The sequence below is a fragment of the Eutrema salsugineum genome, unplaced genomic scaffold (genome assembly GCF_000478725.1).
Source record: "Eutrema salsugineum unplaced genomic scaffold, Eutsalg1_0 scaffold_9, whole genome shotgun sequence".
Taxonomy (NCBI): Eukaryota; Viridiplantae; Streptophyta; class Magnoliopsida; order Brassicales; family Brassicaceae; genus Eutrema; species Eutrema salsugineum.
In genome coordinates this window covers 8,150,056-8,173,177 of record NW_006256342.1, presented here as the reverse complement: position 1 = coordinate 8,173,177, position 23,122 = coordinate 8,150,056, and the positions used below count along the sequence as shown (strand labels likewise).

The window sequence follows — 23,122 nt, the reverse complement described above, 5'->3', positions numbered from 1 at the left end:
TATTTATTTGGTTTTCGTCATAATTATAAAGTATTTCATAATTTTAAGAGAAGCTGATTTCTAAAATTGTAACACAAGGACACATTTGACACGGTGTAAATGGGAAACACGACAAAAGATATTGAGGCGAAAGCAAATATGAAAATTGAAACGCGGTTTCTCTTCATTTTTAGACAATGATTTTCTTTTTTTTATATTGCTTCCATTTTAGATTCAGAACAATGTTTTCTAAAGTCAGGTCCCTTATGATTGCTGGTTTTTTTTTTTTTTTTTCTATATGTTATGTCTTATTTTTAACTTGGTTGGTTACCAAAAAGGATTTCCACTTAAATTGAGGACTGAGCAAAGGAGTTCACTGAAATCGATAAAGACGCGTTGACGTGAGCGTTTGTATTGCAAAAATGATGTATTTATATTTGTATTGATCTTGTGACAACTAAATAGTACTTCTTTGTCAAATAAAAACTGAAAACTGTATTGATAACTATGTTGATTTAATTCGTAGGACCATGTCCAGGTTCATGAACGTCTTAATTTTGTTTTCCAAAGGATATGATCTCATCAACAATTCTAATGTCACATTATATCTCACAACATATAAAATTTTCAAAATAGTTAACAATACTATTCTTATTTTAAAATATATGAACTAGAGAGTCAAATTATATATACCCTTTTATTTGACAAAAACAATAGTGGGCAAAAACGCAAATACATGAATTTATTTATCATATGTCTTAAAATATGAAAAAAAATCCATGTTTCTAACAAATTTCTGTTATTTCAGCGTATTATAAACTATTTTATGATTTTGTTATCTAACATCACATATTATAATTATGACACTACGTGCATTAAACCTTTGAAAAACGCAATCTAACTAATTGATTAATCTTTGATTCTCACAACTTCAAGGTCTTTTTGAATAGAAACTTGAAGTAATAAGATCTATGGATAAAACATGAAAAAATCTTCTTCCACCGAATGTGTATAAGGACTAAGGAGAATTGTCGATATGAGATGATAATTTTTTTTTTTACAAATAAAATTGGACAATGTATAACACCAACATACTTTGGATCCCACATTTTTATTTATTTTAATGACTCTACAATAAAATGCAATTATATGATAAGAAAAAGTATAAATCATATTCAAAGGGGGAAACAGAAAGAAGGAGCTAGGCGGCCCATGCTTCTACAATTCTACTCCACTTGTCTTGTGAGTTGTGATAATGGGACCAGGCTATGTTATCATTAACCATCACCTTATAATATTCTTAAGTCTAATAATTAATAAGGAAAAAAGCTTAAAAAACCCTCAACTATTTAATATTTGCCAGTTTCCTATCCGAATTTTTTGTGTTGCCAGAAATCTATATGAACTAATTTTTTGGATCAAAAAACTACCTGAAATATATTATAGTTTCAATTTTCACCCTACGATTCACGGCCGTTAACGGTCAAACGGATTAGTAAACTCCGTTATTTTCTAAAACAAAAAATTGAAAAAACCCTCAACTAATTAATATTTTCCAAAAAAATACCTGAACTTTTTACGTGATCAGAAATCCACATTAGCTAATTTTTGTTTTTGTCTTTTTCAAGTTAAAAGACACTAAAAAAAACCAAAATATCAAAGAGTTTACAACAACTAAAATTTTTTTTATCACTAATAGAATTCGAAATAAATTACGATATATTTTTTTTTGAAATTACGATATATTTATGACTAAAGATTATGTAGATGAGTGATTCATATTGTTTTTGGGCTGATTTAATCTTCATTAAGATGATCTTCGTAGATGATTAAAAATATTTATTACACTTTATCTCAGTTGATCACCTACTAATTTATATTTATTACTCTATTATGAGCCACTGAAATCAATGTTCCAAAGAGTCGATTAGTTAGGAGCTTATATTCAAATCGCCTTTCGGAATAGATGTGGTCTACGATGAGAAACAAACCAATACCAAATAAATAACCATCAGCGAATGAATCTGGGGAGAACCATTAATAAATGTGAAGTTGTGGGGTAAAAGCCGAAACCGTATAATACTTCAGATATTTTTGACACTGAAAAATTAGCTTGTTGGGTTTTTGGCAACATTAAAAGTTCAGGTATTTTTGGCAAAGATTAAATAGTTGAAAGTTTTTTTTAATATTTTCTTGTTTTAGAAAATAATGGAGTTTACTAATTCCATTTGACCGTTAACGGCCGTGAAATCGTGGTGTGAAAACTAGAACTGTAAAATATTTCAGGTAATTTTTTGATCCAAAAAATTAGTTTATGTAGGTTTCTGGCAATGCAAAAAGGTCGGGTAGGAAACTGACGTATATTAAATAATTGAGGATTTCTTAAGTTTTCTTCCCTTAATTAATACTCATGACGATAAGCTCAAATGCTATATCTTTCTCAGATTAATGCTTTCATATTTTCTTATTTGCTTTTTGAATACCTTTTCTAACATATTCATCCGAAATTATCGATCTATTTCTTTTTCTTTTTGCGATCTCTCAAATTCTTTTTTTTTTTATTTACAGTTCTTGGCTACTTCTAACCTTTTGAAGTTCAATTTTTAAAAATACTAGATTTTGCGTCTACGCTACGCGTGGGTATTTTATTGATAAAAATGATATACAATTACTTATATTTATTAAGATATAAATTTTATATATTAGGATTTTAATAATATATTAAAAATTTTATGGTGTTAATCTAATAATTTTTATGTAAATTGTGAGGTTTCAACAGTTTGTTTTTAATATATATATATATATATATATAGTATGTCTCTTTTCAAAAACGTTTTATTTGGTGAAACACTTATAAGTTAATATACTCAAACCGACTAAATTTTTTACAAAATAATCAAATTCTACTTTTTAAACATAGTATTGACATGATGATAAAATATTATACATTCACTCCTTCAAATCAAGAAGATATTTTTTTTCATCATTTTTACTTTCATTCCAATTATATATGTGATTTAAAAAAAAATAAAAAATAATTAAATTTTAAATTTAATATTTTTTTCTCTTGTTTAACAATTACAATTTTTTGATCTATTAATTAAAAAACAAACTAATAAATAAAAATTTTGCATTGAGATTAATAACAACTTTAAATTTAAAACCAAAAAATAGTTGAATATGAAATGATTAAAATCACACAAAATTTGTGAATTAAATATATTTTTGTCGATTGTTTGTATTAACTTTTCAATAATTATACCTCATCTCTTCTAATAAAAACAAAAAAAGAATTTTCATCATGTTCATTTTTATTCTTGTTATATCTGTTTTTTTTAATAAATATATCATTTTTATTTATTTTAATGATTTGTTTTAGGATTATATTCAGTTTCATCATATTCATTGTCACTTCTTCTAATTATAATTAAGTAGGCAAAATCGATACAATTTAATATATACAAATTTAGAAAAATGAATAACAAACTGGATAACTCAAAACTAAAAACTTCTTCATTAATTTATTGCAATTCCAAGTCAAATATACGAATGTATTTTTTTCAATCATTTTTGCATAGTATATTATATAAGATTGTGGAAATATATTTTGATAGGTGACAGAAATTTAGATATATATAAATCATAAATATTATTTATTTAAAATTCTACTTGAAAAATCTTTAAATCAAGTAACTTAAATTTGTATAAGTAGCGTATATTTTTAATATAAAAAATTAAATTTGTAACTAAAACAGTGATAATGGAGATTTTAATATCATGTTGATTTATTTTTGTTGTTAATGGAGATTTTTATTTATTTATTTTTTACCATAATATTTAAATTTGGAAACTTTTTTTTAGTTTTTAAATGTTGATGAGGATGCCTTGAAAATAATATGGCTAAAATGTTATTGATAATAGAATAGTTTAAATTAACAAATTTTCCTATATTGTTTTGTATTATCAATGTAATTTTAAAATTTAGAATTTTTTTTTAATTTTAGTTATTGATGTGGACTAAAAACATTGACCTTTTAAATATTATGTGGATAACCTTAGAGGCATATAACTTCAACTTTTATTCTTTTATAAATATTTTTTTTTGTTAACAATACAGTTTTAAAATTTGAAATTTTTCTTAATTTTAAATATTGATGTGAACCAATAGAATTAAAAAAATTTAAATCCTATGTGGACACTCTTAGAGGCATATAGCTTCAGAATTTATTTGTAATATATTTAGATATTAACGCTGGAAGATCCCATACGAAACCCATTGCGGCAAGTGATTTTGGTCTCTCCTCCTTGTTTTGAGGCTTACTGAATGTACCTGATGCTGTTTGGTTCAATTAATTATTACATTTGTGGTTCAGGTTGGGTTGCTAAAACCTTGTCAGATGCCATGTTATTCCAAATATTTTCCTCGAATACCTCAGTCTCTTTTGCCTTAATGCCGGAACCTCTTTCTCTATTTTTAGTACTTCGTTTTTCAAAAATTTCGGATATCAATCACTTGACATGTTTCTCGGATTACTTGAAATTTATTATTCTTCTCAAATCCGGTGGAGATTTTACGGTCTTTTTTTTTTAATATTAAAGCGGCTTTCTAGTGGCTTTGTTTATATCTTCTTTCATCATATTTTTTTAATTTAGCTAATAGTTAAACATATAGTTTAGTCAAGTTGGTTCTTAATTTTACGTTGTAATGATTTATTCTTTAGTGAAATCTAACTTTAGTTTTTGGTTTTTTTAATTGAAATGGTTGTACACACATAAAAAAAATAACTTACAATTTATTATATTTATGTAACAAAAATTTGAATGCTAATATAAGAGTCTCTAAATTGTATACATATGTAAATAAATTTTAATATTTATTTTTTCTTAGTTATTTATATAATTGAAACATCTAATTTAAATTTAAAATTTTCCTATTTTAAAATTATTTATTTTAGTTTTTTATTATTTATATAAAATTTATATATAATTTATTCATCTGTTGACAAAAAAATAATTTATTCATCTTTATTCGTTTTATAAAAAATAATAGAATTTGGAAATTTTTTAATTTCCAATGTTGAGGTGGACCAATAAAAAATTATATAGATTTTTTTTATTCAGCAATAAAATTAGAATTTGTAAACTTTCTTAATTTCCTTTTTCAATAATAATATTAGAATTTGGAAATCTTCCTTACTTTTGAATGCTGATGTGAACCAATAAAATTAGTCTTTAAAATTCTATGTGGATGCCTGAGAAGCCTATAGCTTCAGCTTTTATTAGTACTAGATTTTGCATCCACGCTACGCGTAGATATTTTGTTGATAAAAATTATATGCAATTAATTATATTTATTAAGATATAAATTTTTTATATTAGTGTTTTAATAATATATTAAAATATTATAGTGTTGATCTAATAAATTTTATGTACATTGTGATATTTTAGCGGTTTAGTTTTGAATCTATATACAATATATCATATTTCAAAAATATATTATTTAGTCAAACACTTATAAGTTAATATACCAAAACCAACTAAAATTTTTACAACTTAATCAAATGTTAAATTTTAAACATAGTATTAATATGATAATAAAATATTAGACATTCACTTATTTAAATCAAGAAGATAATTTTTTTCCATCATTTTCACTTATAAGTTAATCTTTTATCTACTCTTGGTTAACAAATACAAATTTTTATTTTGATATATTAATTTAAAAAATAAACTAATAATTAAAATATTTGCTTTGAGATTAATAACAACTTTAAATTTGAAACTAAAACAATAATTGAATATGAAATGAATAAAATCACACAAAATTTGTGAATAAATATATTTTTGTCAATTAGTAGTGTATTTAAATAATTTTTAATGATTATATGTCATCTCTTCTAATAAGAATAAAATTTTCTTTTCATCTTCTTCATTTTTATTCTTGTTATATCTGTTTTTTCAATGAATCTATCATATTTATTTATTTTAATAATTTTTGTATGATTATATTCAGTTTCATCATATTCATTCTCACTTCTAATTGTAATTAAGTAGATAAAATCAGTACAATATAATACATACAAATTTATAAAAATAAAATAACAAATTGAGTAACTCAAAACTAAGAACTTCTACATTAATCTATTGAATTCCAAATTGAATATATAAAATGTAACTTTTTGATCATTTTTGCATAATATATTACATGAGAAAAAAAATATTACATACTTTCGCATAATATATTACATATTTCGATGATATGTTTTGCATATGTTAAAAAAAATAGATGAATATAAATCATAAATATTAGTTATTTAAAATTCTACATGAAAAATTTTAAAATCAAGTAACTTAAACTTGTATAAGTAGCTATATTTTTTATAGATAATAAATTAAATTTGTGATTTAAACAGTGATAATGGAGATTTTAATATCATGTTGATTTTTTCTGGGTTAATAGAGATTTCTTTATTTTTTAATCATAATATTAGAATTATGAAACTTTTTTTTAATTTATTATTTTGATATATACGAATAAAAATAAAATTTTAAATGCTGATGTGGATGCTTTGAAAATAATATAGCTTTAACTATCATTAATAATAGAATAATTTTAATTAACAAATTTTCCTATATTATTTTGTATTAACAATGTAATTTTATAATTTAGAAAAAAAATTAATTTTACTTATTGATGTGAAATAATAAAATTGACCTTTTAAATTTTATGTGGATGTCCTTAGAGGCATATAACTTTAACTTTTATTTTCTTTAAATATTTTTGTTTGTTAACAATATAATTTTAAAATTTAGAAATATTCTTAATTTTAAATATTGATGTAGACCAAGATAATCGAACTTTTAAATCACATTTGGACATTCTTAAAGGCATATAGATATAACTTTTATTAATAATAGATTTAGAAATCAAAACCGGAAAATCTCACACGAGGCTCGTTGCGGCAAGTGATTTTAGCACCTCCTCTTTATTTTGAGGCTTATTGAATGTATTCAGATGCTGCTTGGTCAGCTAATTGTTACTTTTGTGGTTCATGTTGGGTTGTGAAAACCCATTCAAATGCTATATTATTTCAAAAATTTTCCTCAGATACCTCAGTCTCCTCCGCGATGTTTTTTTCTCTATTTTCAGTGTTTGGTTTTTCAAAAGTATCGAGTATCAATCACTTGACATGTTTCTCGGATTGCTTGAAATTTATCATTGTTCTCAAATTTGGTGGCCAAGCTTTGGAGATTTTACGATATCTTTTTCAATATTAAAGCGATTTATAATGCATTTGTTTATATCTTTTTTCATTATATTCTTTATAATTTAGATAATAATTAAACATATAATTTAGTCAAGTTTTGTTCTTGTTGTGGCTTTGTTTATATCTTCTTTCATTATATTGTTTGTAATTTAGATAATAGTTAAACATATAGTTTAGTCAAGTTAGTTCTTTTACGTTGTAATAACTCATTTTTTAGTGAAACCTTACTTTATCTTTTGTTTTAGTTTATTTTACATGGTTGCACACACAGAAAAAAAACTTAAAAATTATTATAATTATGTGACAAAAAATTGGATCTTCATATAAGAGTCTCTAAATATGTGTGTATATATCTAATTTAAATTTAAAGTTTCCTATTTTAATATTGTTTATTTTAGTTTTTTATTATTAATATTAATTTTATATATAATTTTTTTTACTTTTAATAAGTTTAAAAACAATAATAGAATTTGGAAATTTTTCAATTTTTAATGTTGAATTGGACCAATAATTTTTTTTTATAAGACCAATAAACTTTCTTAATTTCCTTTTTCAGCAATAATATTACAATTTGTAAATTTTCCTTAATTTTGAATGTTGATGTGGACCAATAAAATTAATTTTTTAAATCCTATGTGGACACATTCTTAATTTCTTTTTTTCAGCAATAATATTACAATTTGTAAATTTTTCTTATTTTTAAATGTTGATGTGGACCAATTAAATTGATTTCTTAAATCATATGTGGACACCCTTAGAAACATTTAGCTTCAACTTTTATTAGTATAAGATAAGATAAGATTTCACAAATGTCATTTTATAAAGTTTTACAAATATTAAAAATGTCGAAGTTCTATTTTCTTCTTTATTCATACACTAAATAATAAAATTTCTATTTATAATTAATATATTAAAAAATTAGCTTAAAACTGAATACTTATTGAAATGTTAATGACACTAGAAACAATAATAAATCTAAAATTGACACTCTTCATGAGTCAGAGTAAAAAAATCTTACTTGCGTAGTGATACCTAGCCTTTAATGCCATTAATCAATGCTTTGACAACTTTAAGCGATTTTTCTCTTATTATTACATAAAACATTAAATATAATACATTACTATTATATGTTAAATCCAAGTTATATACTTATTTCCAGTATATTTTACAAGAAATCATATTGATAAACTTATATTGGAATAAAATGATCAGTTCTGTATTTTGCATGAATTAATAAAAACACTATTAACTTTCATTTTGTTTCACACTATTAAATTTACTCTCAATCTTTTTCTTAGTCCGTTTGAAGTCCACAGATTGCGTAAAAAATCTGAGAGAGATTTGTAATGGCATCTTTGAGCGGCATCTTTCTTTCCTTCCCTCTCTCTCTCGAGCTCTTTCCCGGCGATTCTTCTCCCTCTCCGGGCGATCTTCTTTCCCCGGAGAAGGACCCCTCTTTCTCTTGTTTTTTCTTTTTCTTTTATGGCTTGTGCTTTTTCGGCGGTTTTGTGCTCTTCTCTCCCAAGTTGGTGGCGGATCTGAGTTTCTGGGAGAGGCTACGGCAGCTCTGTTGTAGATCGACGGTGGTGGTGCCAGTGAGGATCCCAGATCTGATGAGGACAAGATCGGGTGATGCTTCCTCTGGCTCCGCTCCTTCCTTTCTCGACTTTGCTCTCCTTCTGGTCTTTTCAGGGTGCTCCCAGCAGCTTTTTCGTTGGCTGTTGTAGCACGAGGTGGCGTTTGATGCAGCGGATAGTGTTTCAAAGCTTGTCCCTCTAAGATCTCACGAGTAAGACTGTTTGTTTGAGGACGCAGACGGGTTCGTGAAAGGAGATCTCCAAGGGTAGCTGTCTTTTGGTTTTCTTCGGATCGGTGCTTATTCATATTCTAGGTGTCTGCTCTTCTCTCCGGCTTTCTTTGCAAGGTTGGTGGCTCTCTCCAGATCCAGTTCCAGGTCTTTCCGGCGACTCGTTTCCCGACGGCGGATGTGGCGGCGGCTGCTGCAGGGTCGTTTTCGTTTAGGGTTTAAGTGTCTCCGGTTTAGTCCGGTTTATAGCTTCTTGGTTTAGTTGTTTACTTGACCAATTCCGTTGGACTTTTGGGCCTGTTTTTTTTTTATGTTTGTAATCCTTTTTAATATCTATTCAAGAAAGCCCTTTAACCAAAAAAAAAAAAGAGAGATTTGTAATGCCTTGCATTGATTTAGCATCTCCATAAAGAAAAATCAATAGACCATAATCCGAAACGAGTTTTTTTAAACCAACCGAACTGAATTGAACCGAAGTTTTCAGTTTTCAGTTTTCAGGTTTAGCAACATTATATAATCTATTCAATTTTCGGTCTAGCTTGGTTCGGTTTGGTAATGTCGAACCGACCAGTTTTCTATTTTTTTCCTTTTTCTATTTCTTAACCATATGCCAAATTATCTCGAATAATACCAGAATTTTATTTGAAATCCCAAACCAAAAAATTGAGCAAACCGAACTAACAAACCAAAATCACCAAACTTAACCGAATATGTGAAAACTGGAAACTTCGGTTTAATCAGGCAGAAAATTTAAAATCCAAACTACCCGAATACTTGAAGCAAAACAAAGCTTAGTTTCTTTTGGTAGTAATTGTTTTTTTTTTTTTTTGGTAGTAATTGTTTGACTCATAAGGTTTGCGAGAATCAACTTTTTTTTTTTTTTTTTGCTAAGCATGTTAATATCATTAAAATGAAAAGAGATTTTACAAAAAGCAGAACCTAAGCATGTACAACCTTGGCAAAAAAGAAATAAAAAAACAAGGAGGTACAAAAGGATTTGGGAAAAAATTGGAGAGCCCCAAAGTCACCGAAGCCAAAAAGACATCAAGTCAACAAAGTGTCTTCTATGTCTTCTCGCGTTGATAGAATTTCTGATCTCTCTGTCAATAAGATGGTAGATTGCTTCCGGAGTGAGAGAGATTTGGTTGTGAAGGACGTTGTTACGCTGTTTCCAAAGGTGAAAGATCGTTGCTTTGACCACTAATCTTCGGAGAAGAGAAGGTGCGAGGCGAGAGGAGACTCTGATCCAGGACAGGAGCTCATCCCAGTTGGTGCAAAAAATAGGAGGCGGATTGAATCTAAAGACAACCAGCCACCACACTTCAGCACTGTAATCGCAAGTTAGGAAAAGGTGATCTCTGGTTTCTACTTCAGTCGAGCAAAGGCAGCAATGCGAAGGAATATTCATGCCCCAAGAAATCAGTCGATCTCTAGTAGGCAGGCGATTTTGATTGGCTACCCACATCGTAAAAGCAGGCTTAGGGATGAATCCCTTGAACCAAATGAGAGGAGCCCAATCCTTCTTTGCATCTCTTGGTCTAATGGCATTCCAGGTGTTTTTAGACGAGAAAATCGAACCATCCTTGCCATCAGCAACCCACTCGAAATAGTCATCCATATCCGAGGCCTTAGGCACTTGCACATATGTTAAGTGTGCATGAAGAAGAAGAGCTTCGTCTGATCTAGGGAGAGCTAAAGACCATCTGTCGTTCCGAATTGCTTGGGAAACCGTGGCATCGATACTAATCCTGAGGCTTCGAGGACCAGAGGGGCCTATGAGCTGCAGAAGGGAACCAAGCGGCGTCCAGTAGTCAAACCAGAAATGCAGCCGTCGACCATTTCCTAGCAAAGCTCTGATGAACTGAAAAGCTTCACTTCTCAATTTAAAAAGCATTCTCCATATCCAGGAATCATTCGGACTTTCATCAAGAGCCCAGAAGCTCTTCCCCGCTAGATTGTATCTTTTCTGCCATGAAGCCCAAAGAGAATTATTATCTGAGAATAACAGCCAAATGAAGCGCATACACAGAGCTCTGTTCCAGACGGAGAAGCGCCTAAGACCGAGTCCTCCTTCATCTTTAGGAAGACACACCACCGACCAGGAGACTTTAGTTTTTTTATGGATTTCAGTATTACCCGACTAAAGAAAGCGAGAGCAAAGAGACTCAATCTTACGAATGCAGCCCAGCGGTAACATAAAAGTCGAGATCCAGAAATTGACAGTTCCCGAGATAACCGAGGCAATGAGCTGAACCCTTCCAGCAAATGATAGAGTCTTCACTGCCCAGCCACAGAACCGTTTTGTGAGTTTATCCAGGAGAAGCTCATATTCCGAGATACGCAGCTTGCGAGACATAAGTGGCAGACCAAGGTACCTGATAGGCAGGGTTCCCAAAGGAAAATTGAATCTCTCAATGGCTGAGGCTTCAATAGGATCTAGACCCGCAAGATAAAGATGAGTCTTCTCAGCGTTTAAATAGAGGCCGGACCAGCTAGCGAAATCATCAAGACACTCCTTAATACCATGGAGGGAGGCACAGGTCCCATCAAAGAAGACCATAACATCATCCGCGAACATCAAGTGAGAGACTTTCAAATCTGATGTTTTCGGATGATAAGCGATATAACCAGAGTCAAATCTCGATATGAGAAGCTTGGACATGACTTCCATGGCGAGCACGAAGAGGTATGGAGACAACGGGTCTCGTTGCCGGATTCCCTTAGTGCTTGAGAAGAAACCCGCCGATGAACCGTTAACTGTGATTGAAAAGGATGGCGAGGTTATGCACTCAGCAATCCAGTTAACAAACCTGCTCGGAATGTTTAGAGCTTTGAGAATAGCAATGATGAAGTCCCAACGAACAGAATCGAAAGCCTTACGCAGGTCAACTTTCAGCATTGCACGGGGTTGTATACCTTTTCGGTGATAACCATGAACCAATTCTGTTGCTAAGAGGACATTTTCAGCAAGAAGTCTTCCAGGCATAAACGCGGATTGGAAAGGGGATATCACCTGAGGCAAGATGCATTTGAGGCGCTGAGCCAAGAGCTTGGAAACCACTTTGTATATCGTGTTCAGGCAGGATATAGGCCTGAAGTCAGTAGTGCGAGCAGCATTTGGAACTTTGGGAATCAAGATCAACGATGTGGCGTTCCACTGTTTAAGAATGCGACCCGACCTGAAAAATTCCTTAACCGCCTCAGTCACCTCCGTGCCCACAACGTCCCAACAGCCAATGAAGAACTCGGCAGAATAAACATCTGGTCCGCTCGTCTTGTTTCTCGGAAGGGAGAAGAAAACTTTTTTGATGTCATCGTCTGAGAAATCCTGGACCATTTGATCTTGCTGATGCGAGGAACATTTAATTGGCAAAAGCAGGTCTAGATCCTCTTGAATAAACATAGGGGGATCCACCTGGCCTCCCAGAAGGTTAGAGAAATAAGCAATGCAGTGATCGTGGATTCCTTTCTGGGAGGCTATCTGAGAGCCATTCTCATCTTCCATGAAATGGATGTGGTTAGCAGATTTTCTAGAGGCTGCCATACGGAAGAAGAAACGGGTGCAACTGTCACCTTGCCCAAGCCAGGAAATTCTTGACCTCTGAAGAAAGAAAACTTCCTCGGCCTGAGATAGGATATGCCATTGCTCCTGATGACAAAGCTCCTCAACAGCATTTGTAGGCGAGGGATCAAGGAGCATCCTGTTTTGCGAGTGCAGCATTTTCTCATGGGCGTGAATCACCTTTTTTTCCAGGCCCGAATAATTGTCCCTGCTGAAAGATTTGATGATTCTCTTCAGCTTCTTAAGCTTGCTTGAAACCCGAAACATAGCTGAGCCCTTAACATTAATGGAATGCCAATGATTGCAGATGAGGTTCTGGAACTCAGGATTCTGCAGAAGAAAGTTATAGAACTTAAAGGGGGATTTCTGATTTACCGAGGGAAGCTTAAGCATTACTCTGGCACAGGCATGGTCAAAAAAGTCAGGATTATCAAAATGAGCATAGGAACTAGGGAAAGTCGATGATCAACAGTCATTTACAAGGATCCGGTCCAGTTTTTTCGCAACAGGCGCGAGCTTCCTTTTGTTCCACCAAGTAAAGGTGCTGCCTCTGAAAGTAAGGTCAGAAAGATCAGACTCCAACAAGCATCGCCTGAAATCCCTAGTTCTCTTGTCCACATTTAGGCTGACTGCTTTGGAGTGCTCGGTTGGATGAAGAACTTGGTTAAAATCGCCCATAACAATCCAAGGCTTGCCAGAAACTGCATTACTCTTAGACAACTCCACTAACTCACTCCACAAATCCATTCTCCCATCAACCTGATTAGAGGCGTAAACGACAGAAACAACAACCGCGGTTTGATAGTTTGGAAGCTCCACAACACAAGACACCATCTGAAGAGAGCTCGAGATAACGGTGGCCTTGACAGACGGATGCCAGACGACCCAAATTTTTCCCAAATCCGAAAATATATAATTATCCGAGGAGGACCATCCAGGCAACAAATCACTAATAAACTTGTGATTCTTAGGCTGCTGACATGGGTCTCCAGAATGCCGCCAAAAAAGGGTTTATTCATTCTACACCACTTCTTAAAGCCCTTCCTATGACTGAATATGTTAAACCCGCGGACATTCCAACAAAAAAGGTCTGTACACATAATTTAAGCTGATTTGGGGCCCTTGCCCCTGACTTCCTTCGTACCAGTCTGCTTCTTCTTTGACTGTACCGTTTTCCACATCTTTTCAACCACTAGTTCACCCTCTTCAAGATCGGACTCAGCCGACTGAACATCCGAGGAATCATGTTCAGCATCCGAAGTGCAGCTGCTTTTACGGCTGGCGATAATGTCCTTACCCTGCTCATTGGGGATGGCAGGCTTTGAGGAACTAGTTTCACCTTGAACAAAGTCTTTACCCGACCCCAGGAGACAAACAGGCGAATCAGAAACCTGGATTGAAGGTTGATTCGGTATTGCTCTGTACTCCAGTGTCACACGCTGTTTACTCTTAGACCTGCCACGGCGAGTTTTCTTCCCCTTGGATAGCTGAGATGTACCTTTGGGACAGGTTTCCATGTTATGCCCAGATGAGTTGCAGGCTTTACAGGTTATGGGAGCTCTTGAGCATCTCTTCAGGCTGTGCCCTATCTCTTTGCAGAAAGAGCAAATCGGAGGCATCCAAGGACTGGATACCAAGATTCTTTTTATATCACCTGAGTCAAATTTAACGTTGACTGCCTATGGGAGCGGTTTTCGCGGATCAATGATCGTAAACACCTTTGCGACTTCTAAGTTTGTTTTGTTTGCAGTGGTGGGGTGAAGGTGCTTTGAGTCTCCAACTAATCCGGCGATTTCATAGAGACATTCTTCATTGAAGAACTGGAAGGGGACCTCACGAAGCTCTAACCAAATTGGGGCAGAATTCAGCTCAGGCTTCACGGGAACGACACCTGGCTCCCACTTAGCGACAAACATGGTTTGTCCTTCAATCTGCCACAGACATTGACTGATGACCCTGTTCTTAGTGAAAGAGTTGGAATCCTGAACAGGTAAGCATTTCCGGGCATCTTCGACACAGAGATGTCTCTATACTGCTTGCTCCAGATCCCATTCACAATGTTATGAACCGTTCCCTGCGACGGAGGCTCAGAGTAGAATTGTCCTAAAACAAAAAAGTCCCACGATTTTTTGTTTCTCTCGATGACCTTGTTTGGAATCTTCAGACAGACTTCCCCGTTTGGGAGAGTGAAAGATTCACCTTTCTTCTTAAACTGCTTGGATGATCCTTTGACGAAAGAATTCCAGGTGTCAGCTGGCGATGGGGACTGCTTTGGCTGAGAGCGGGAAGACGCATCTATATCAGCGCAGGCAGAGTCAGCAGTAGCCTTCGAGCCACTGACATCGACACTAGGGATAGCTGAGGATGGAAACTCAGGATCAGCTGAGGCGACATCGATCTCTGGGACTTCAGATCTGAAAGAATCCAAACTAGGGTTTGGCGGCGGCACAGCAATCGAGACTGCGGCAGCCTCATCCACCAAAGGGGGGAGAGCTAGAGGATCCGACGGAGGAGCCACCGGATCAGCCTGAGACTCATCTCCAGGGACAGATCCAGGGGCCGACGACTCAGGCGAAGAAGAGCCGAGACCCTTTGCAGGCGGGGATTTCTTTAATTTCTTCTTGGCCATGAGGGAAGGAGGAACCACCAGGGGGCCAGGGAAAGGAGGCCGACGTCCGGAGAGACGCCGGCGGCGGACGACGGAGGCGAACGACGGCACCTTATCGCTTAAAAGTCGCACTTTTAGGAGAAAGAAAAAAGGGAGGTTAGGCCTCAGCGAGAATCAACTTTAAAGTCTTACATGCATTGTAGCTAGTACACCAATCTCAATAAGTAACCACCTAAGATGAAAGGTGATTGATAAAAATATCATAGACTGATTTGAAAGGTTGTGAGTTCTGGCCCTGACATATCTAATATCTTCATTGCATTTGTTTTAACTTAGTTTCCACCATTAATGACTTGATCTTGAGCTCCAAGCAAGCTGGAGAAATATGAAACATTGAGATAACAAGCTTTAATTAGGCTAATTGATTTTTAGCACACTTGAGTTGCCTAAAGTGTTTATGAGCTGCACGATTTTCTTCGACTGCCACATCTACGAACTATGTGCCTTGTTCGTCAGAAAAAAATTGTTTTGGAGTAGGTAAAAAGATGAACAAGAGTGTCTATGTTGCAACTTGCAAGGAAGAAAAGGAAAATTACTTAAACAATTGGATGCAACTCCAGGAACGTGAAGATCATCCATAAGAAATTAAGAATCGATCTCTTGAGATATTATAAGAGCTTTCACTACAAGAAAACATGTCCATTTTTGACGGAATTTTTAACGAACGTTTACCCAAACTATGTGACGGTCCCTCTTCAGTCTCTCCACCTCCATCAACACCTAATTTTCCTGCTGTATTATTTTTCTTATTGACGTTCTTCAAACATTGTTCCACCCAATTAACAGCCCAAACCTCTTTCTTTGCATATAGATTGCATAAGAGCGTCAATTTTCCCATCCTTTCCTTCAATTAGCTCTTTATATCGAAGGATAACACTCAAAAGTAGGCACCGAATGTCAGAATATCATGTGATTTCTCCACAACTCTTTAGGCAAATATTTCCCCATATATATGGTAATGGCTTCGAATAGGCTTTGGCTCGCAACCAATTGAATATAATAGGAAGGGAAATTCCAAATCCACATTTGTTTTAGTAGACATTCTAGAAAACTTACATAAATCAAGTATCATAACAAAACAAATTGTTTTTAAAAACAATTTAGTAGTATAAATAGTTTCTCTCAGTCTTATAAATAAAAAGTATAACATGTCACTAATTTTAGATTTTGGAGGAAACCTTAGAAGTATAAACAGTTTCTCTCAGTTTTATTGATTTAGCCAATAAGCTTATTTACACAATGGTATAACTTGACTAACAAGTTCTTTACATATTTGATAATAATTTTTTTTACCTAATATAATAAAGAAATATACACGAATGTTAAACTTCTTTTTAAATCGATCTCATAAACTCCAAGGTCTCCTAACACAAAATACTCCAAAAACTCATTAGAATTTATGGTTTAGGGGGTGTATTCAATCAGAGTTTTTAATAGAGTTTAAATCCATCCACAATCCATTGTTATTCAATAATTGATTTTGATTTTTCTTTCAAAATCAAATGTTATTGGTTCATGTATTTACAATCTCTTTATTAATAGAGTTTGAAATCCATTGCTATTCAATTAAAGAATTGAATAAGTCAATTAAAATCTTATGTTATTCATGTTTAACAGATTTTTACAACTGATTTTATCTGAATTTGAACCTATTTTTATGTGTTAAATGTAGCAATCAAAATCTAACATTTTACCCTTAGATTTTGATAATTATAAAATTCAACAAAATAATTAATAGTTTTTTTTTCTTCCCTCCAGGTATTAGTCGATCAAATATATCATTCTCTCATCCCTCCAATTTTTTTTTTCTTTTCCCTCCATTTTGTCTTTTCATTTTTCATACGTCTTTTTTTCTTCCTCCATTTCTCTCTCCCTTCTCTCTCTCCCTTCTCTCATCAAGCGATTTATTATTATGAAAACTCAATTTCACACTATTCTCTCTTTTTCTTAGCACACATCTCTCTTCCTTCTCTCTCTATCTCTATAAATCATCAAAGAAAAAAGTAATATATTTCTGGATTAGTAATCGTTCTGATTTGTGATTTAGATTTTTTATTTCTTTAATCTTTTCAAATCTAAAATTTATTGAGAATTCTATTCTATTAGATTTTAAATAATAGCATGTGACTTTCTAAATACACTGCTAAGTAATTTAAAATTTTAAACAACTCATATACATTATATTCTAAATGAATTAAAAAAAATTTAAAATCTGATATACTCTAATCTAGTGGAGTTGATTTCAACATACAGATTGAATAACACCCCCTTAGATTAGGTGGGGTTGACTCATCAACTTCAACCCATTTTAACACATTTAAAGGCGACTATTCAAGACTTCCCAATAGCCAGCTCGGCGAAATTCTCAACCGGCCGGAGTAAAATCTCGGCAAGAACATTGAGCCGGCTAACAAGACTTAAAAGATGCTACAAGGTAATCCTAAAGTTCTCACCACCCCTTCATGACTTTTAAAAAAGTGAGTTATCAAATGTCTTCCTCATTCTTCACTCTTTTCTACGTATAAATTTTCAACAGTCAAAGAAATAATTCAACCGCTTATTATTGCTCAAGCCTAAATATGGAAGAGGAAAAAAATAAGCTGAATTAGTTTCACACTGATTGATTTTAAAATTGTTTCTCAGTTTTTTTTTGTAAATAAATATATTTCTATGTCAATTTAGAGAGAACAACAAAATTCATTATCAATTAAGATATTATCACAAATTAAAAACATAGTAAGACTTTTACAAACTGGTGAAACTCTTTGACTGAAGCTGAAACCCTTAGGGCTTCTTCGCAGCCCTGCTTCTTCGTCTGTGATAGGGACTCCAACTATGGGTTGTTCTGGCCTCCACCCTTTTCGACAAAACCTGTAATATCAAGTAATACTTAACTTTTAAGTCTAATTGATTTTAGCACACCTGAGTTGCCTAAAGTGTTTATGAGCTGCACGATTTTCTTCGACCGCCACGTCTACGATTTCCTTGCCTTGTTCGTCAGAAAAGATTGTGTTGGAGTCCGTAAAAAGATGAACAAGAGTGTCTATGATGCAACCAAGTAGAGGAATACTTGAATAATTGGATGTAACTCGAGGAACCTGAGGATCATCCATATATGAATCGATCTCTTGAAATATTATAAGAGTTTTTTTTTTTTTTTTTTTTTGAGATTCTAAGAGTTGTGGGATGAACAGATTTACTAGTTTATGATGAATATGAAAATAGAGGGAGAGAAGTGTTTATCTAATTCTAGTGCGAGGAGAGAGTCGATGTCCACGACCAACCTAAAGTTCTCACCACCTCTTTATGATTTTTTAAAAGGTGACAAAGATCATGCCTTTCGCATTTTCTCGACGTATAACTTTTGAATATTCAACGAGTTCTTTGCCTTAGTAAAAAAAAAACTTTTGGAAAATTCAAAAAAATAATTATTCATCCACTATTTACACGAGACTAAATACGGAATAGAAAGAAAGAAAGCTGGATTATTTTTGCGGTGATTGATTTTTTAAATTGTTTATCAACTTTTTTTTGTAAACAAACAAATAAATACTAGTTAACTTTCCTGCGCAAAAATATATTTTTTCATTTGATTGTTTGAAAATCTAATAGTAGTTTGGATTCATTTGTTTTTATTGTTGAATATATTTGTTTGTTAGATTTTCTTGTATTTTTCTGTTGGAAGATATGATCGTGAAAACAATATAGAATAAAAAAGAGTAAATAAAAACATATTAGAATCCAAATAATTTAGTTTAAATAGTTTAGAGATATTTTGATCACTGTTCTATGTATTTTAGACGTAATTTTTTGAATTACTGTATAAAATTATTCGATTTAATTATTGTTTTATGTGTTTTAAATATCACAAATACTGTCATTCTATTAATGATATATATATATATATATATATTTTTTTTTTTTTAAAAAATTTTTTGTTAGAGTTTTTTTTTAAATATTAGTTTTTTTTTGAAACGACATTCCATTACTATTTAAATAGTTTCCATTTTTTGTTTCTTTTAACATTTTTATTAGATTTTTCTAAATTTCGAAATATAAGAAATGATAAACACTAAGAGATATAGATTCTATTTTTTTTTATTAAAAAATGTTTTTGTTAATTTTTTTTTTAAAATTTTGGTTATATATAATTTTAAAAATGGTTTGATGACCATGAAATTAAACATTAAACCATAATAATTTAAACCGGTTTGTTTTAAGTTTTTTTTTTAATATCATCAGATAAAAACCAATAAAAAATGACACATAATTGGAAAATAAGGTTAAACGGTCTTTTTGCGGCTGAAATTTATTCTGGAGCTAACACGTAAGCAAAAGGCTGTGAAAATTGCTGTGAGCGCGACACGTAAGCAAATCACTACACAAATAAGTATATAGATATTTATATGTCGGTTAGTTAAAGAGTCCAGGTGAGCTTTAATTCAAAATTAGATTCTAACCCCGTGCATCCGCACGGGAATATTTTTTATTTTTTAACAAATTTTGTAATATAATTTGTGTTTTTGAGTTCAGATATAATTATTTTTATAAATATATTTTTTAATAAGCGAAAATATTGATTTTTGTGTTTAGATATATTTTTATAGTATTAAAATTAATTATGATCATAAAAAATATAATTTTAACCTGTCCGCTAATATTAATTCAAAATGAACTATTATAAAAACATAATTCTAATTTTTCCGTTCATATTACCGTATAATATAAATATTTGTTAAAAGTTTGAGATGTATTAACAATATTATTTAGCATTATAGTTTTCTAAAATTTAATCAACGAAGGGAGTGTACAACTGGTTTTTCAAACCACATTATAGTGTATGCAATAATTTTTAATTTTTTATGTTTTGATTTTGTATGAAAAATATATTTTCGATATACATGTATAATTCAAAATTAGTGATATTAGTTACCAAAATATTTTTAACCCGGTTTTTTATATATATTTTTAGTTCTATGAATTTTAAAAAATATATTTTTAATATTTAAATTATACATTTGAATGTTACCTATTATTTTATTATTAATTTGTAAATAAATTATAATCGTAAATATATTATATAAACAACATAAATATCATATCATTTACATCATTATAAATATTTTATATTTCAAATATGACCATTATTTTTCATATGTGAATTTTTTTTTCAAAAATTCTAGATATTTTTGATCAAAATGTTTAATAGTATAAATATTATTTAAATTAGAATCTTTAAATCAAATCTAAATTAATATCTGATTTATTATTTTTAATCAAATCAAATCAAATCTAAATTATCTATAAAGGAACTCTAAAAATATTTAAATTAATAACTAATTTTCGAAATTAAATATAAATAATTATTAAAATTATTTTTAAACACTTAAAAAAAAATTAGGAGTGTGTAGAAGCAAGTATTAAATGTGCTTCTGTTTTAATATAATAGATCTGAAGGATTTCAGTATGGCGTAACTAGAAAAATGAGCAGATTGATGGTCATAATGTTGGCAACATAATATATGTTAGTTTGTGCATGTCAATTTCACTATGCATTTTATTTCTTATAGTAGAAAGAAAATACAATAATTTAGTTGGGATATGTAGCCATGTAACAAATAAATATAAATCCTTTCAGAAGTAGACAACTCTTATACTTGGTGAAATCATTTTCAGAATTATACATATCTTAAACTTGGTTAAATCCATTCCAGAAGCTCACATATCTAATCCAATGACGTTTCATGCAGAAGTATTGATGATGTAGGTAAACTTTATTTTCTTATGATCATTTTACCAAACACTCATAAGTTTGTTATATTTTTAAAAGCATCTGTAATTAAGAAAGATTAGAAGAACCTGTTATCTCATTACTAATTTTAGGACCCTATTATTAAATATTCATAGGACCTAAAAAGATGGAACCGAAACAGAAAAAGAGACAAAAAAATGGTTAACGCTAAAAAAAAAAAAAAGAGACCTGGAAAGTAGACAAAACCATTACACAATTGGAAATTGTCATCAAACAATGTTTAATTTCTAAGGAAAGGGTATAGCTCATACCTTATATTACATATCGTACCTAAAACTCTCGCTCCTTGTTTACCGTCGGAGCTCTTAGAAAGCTCCTTAATACTCCATTCCAAACAACCTTTGCAATCTAATATGTCATGCGCACACTGCACCATTGCATACAGTTTATTCCTCCCGATCTTTTTCTCCCCTGCCGCGTAATATAGGAAGTTGTTGCCGTCCGCGGTTGGTATATCAGCTTTCAGAATTAGCTCGTAGAAGAGATCCCTCGTCTCTTTCTTAAACGATTCTCTATCCCCTATCACGTCGTTTGGGTTGTGCATAGAGAATATATTCTCGTAATTGATTTTCCTTGGGGCTTTGTCATTGATCATACTAACATCGAGAAAACATTGGTCGTACCATATTGTTCCCCCTTTGTTTCCTGGGCACCTCTGAAGATACTGCAATATACATATCCATGTACATATTGTATAAAGATTTTTTTATCGTAATTATTTCCATAGTAAATGATTATAATGATTTGCAACTCTTCTTAATATATTAGCATATGAAAGCATCAATATTATATTTAGGTTTCTACGCAACAGCTATGATAATTTTTCTACTCTAGTCTGACTTTTGGTTTCCTGTACTGATTTCTCTTTTGGCTTTAATATAGGGTTTCACAGTGCAATACAAGTATAGTTTATAGGCTAATTCTCACAAAAAGGACAACAACAAGTTTTATTCCCAAAAATAGCAACTAGTTTAAAAATATTCCACTACTAGTTTGTATATATGTAAATTGATAATGCTGAAGTGACATTACCCCGTGAACGGCGGTGGCAGCACAGGAACGGCAATGAGACCCGTAGGAGTCACCACGGCACTGGAATATAATGGTGACAGCATCGGGACCGGTATTAGAAGTTGTGTGTGAGAAACCGACCTGAAGATAAGGTTTCTTAGCGATGTCACGGAAGAGACCGTACAGGTTGTACTCGTACTTACTTCCAGGTTTATATTTCCCTTGACTAACGAGGCATTTGTGGTTGAGATACTCATTGGTAAGGTTGAGGGATGAAACAATGTGTATAAGAAAGAGATTTATGGCCAAGATGGGAATAGAAACGTAGCGGTTGGGTAGAGAAAATGAAGAATACATTGTTTTAGACTTGTGTTCTTTTTCAAGAAAGTGGTGATTGAGAATTGTTAATTTATATGAGACTCAGAAGGATATTTGCTAAGTGGCTTCATAATTTCAGCGAGGGGAGGGAAGGAGGGAGGATGAAAAGGTCAAAGTTCAAATGTTTTACTAAGTTTAAACTCTTTTAAAATAGATAGTTGCTATCTACCACATTATCATTCATGGACTCCCTCTGAAGAAGGGAATCAAAAGTAAATTATAGTACATTTATTGAATGATGTAAGGGGATAAGTGGTTTGGATTAGAATAAGAGTCAATTTTTCCTTAGCCCGCCAACTCGTGCCATGTGACATAGATAATGCGGTAGTAGGCATGGGGGCAGATTTGAGCGAGAGTAAGGTTTGCAAATGTTCAGGGCCAATTTTTTTTTTGTTTTTGTTTTTGTTTTTGTTATTTTTTTGTTTTTTAGATGTTTTCTTCCAAAATGAGAGCCCTTTTTTATTACAAAAATGAGAAACAGTCAATTTCCAATATTGAGAATAAGGATTCATTATGTTTGAGCCGCCTCTAGTAGTAAGGAGACAAGTAATTCAACATGAACATGTCTATCCTTCAACATCCAACATAGAGCCGGGCATTAATGCATGGGAAGGTAAGCATAAATAATTAGGTAGCA

At 31.9% G+C, this 23,122-nt stretch overlaps 2 protein-coding genes across 2 annotated transcripts; both read right to left on the bottom strand.

Annotated features, from left to right (window-relative positions):
* Positions 1 to 13,719: 13,719 nt before the first annotated feature.
* On the bottom strand, positions 13,720 to 14,235 carry LOC112085184. The gene has a single exon (XM_024154251.1). It carries the CDS (start codon positions 14,233 to 14,235, stop codon positions 13,720 to 13,722), a length of 516 nt encoding a protein of 171 aa, XP_024010019.1.
* Positions 14,236 to 21,316: 7,081 nt separating this feature from the next.
* On the bottom strand, positions 21,317 to 22,464 carry LOC18008431 (cysteine-rich repeat secretory protein 34). The gene is made up of 2 exons (XM_006391290.1): positions 22,129 to 22,464; positions 21,317 to 21,760 (listed from the first exon to the last, which is right to left on the bottom strand). Exons 1-2 carry the CDS (start codon positions 22,462 to 22,464, stop codon positions 21,317 to 21,319), a joined length of 780 nt encoding a protein of 259 aa, XP_006391352.1.
* Between the last annotated feature and the right edge of the window lie 658 nt (positions 22,465 to 23,122).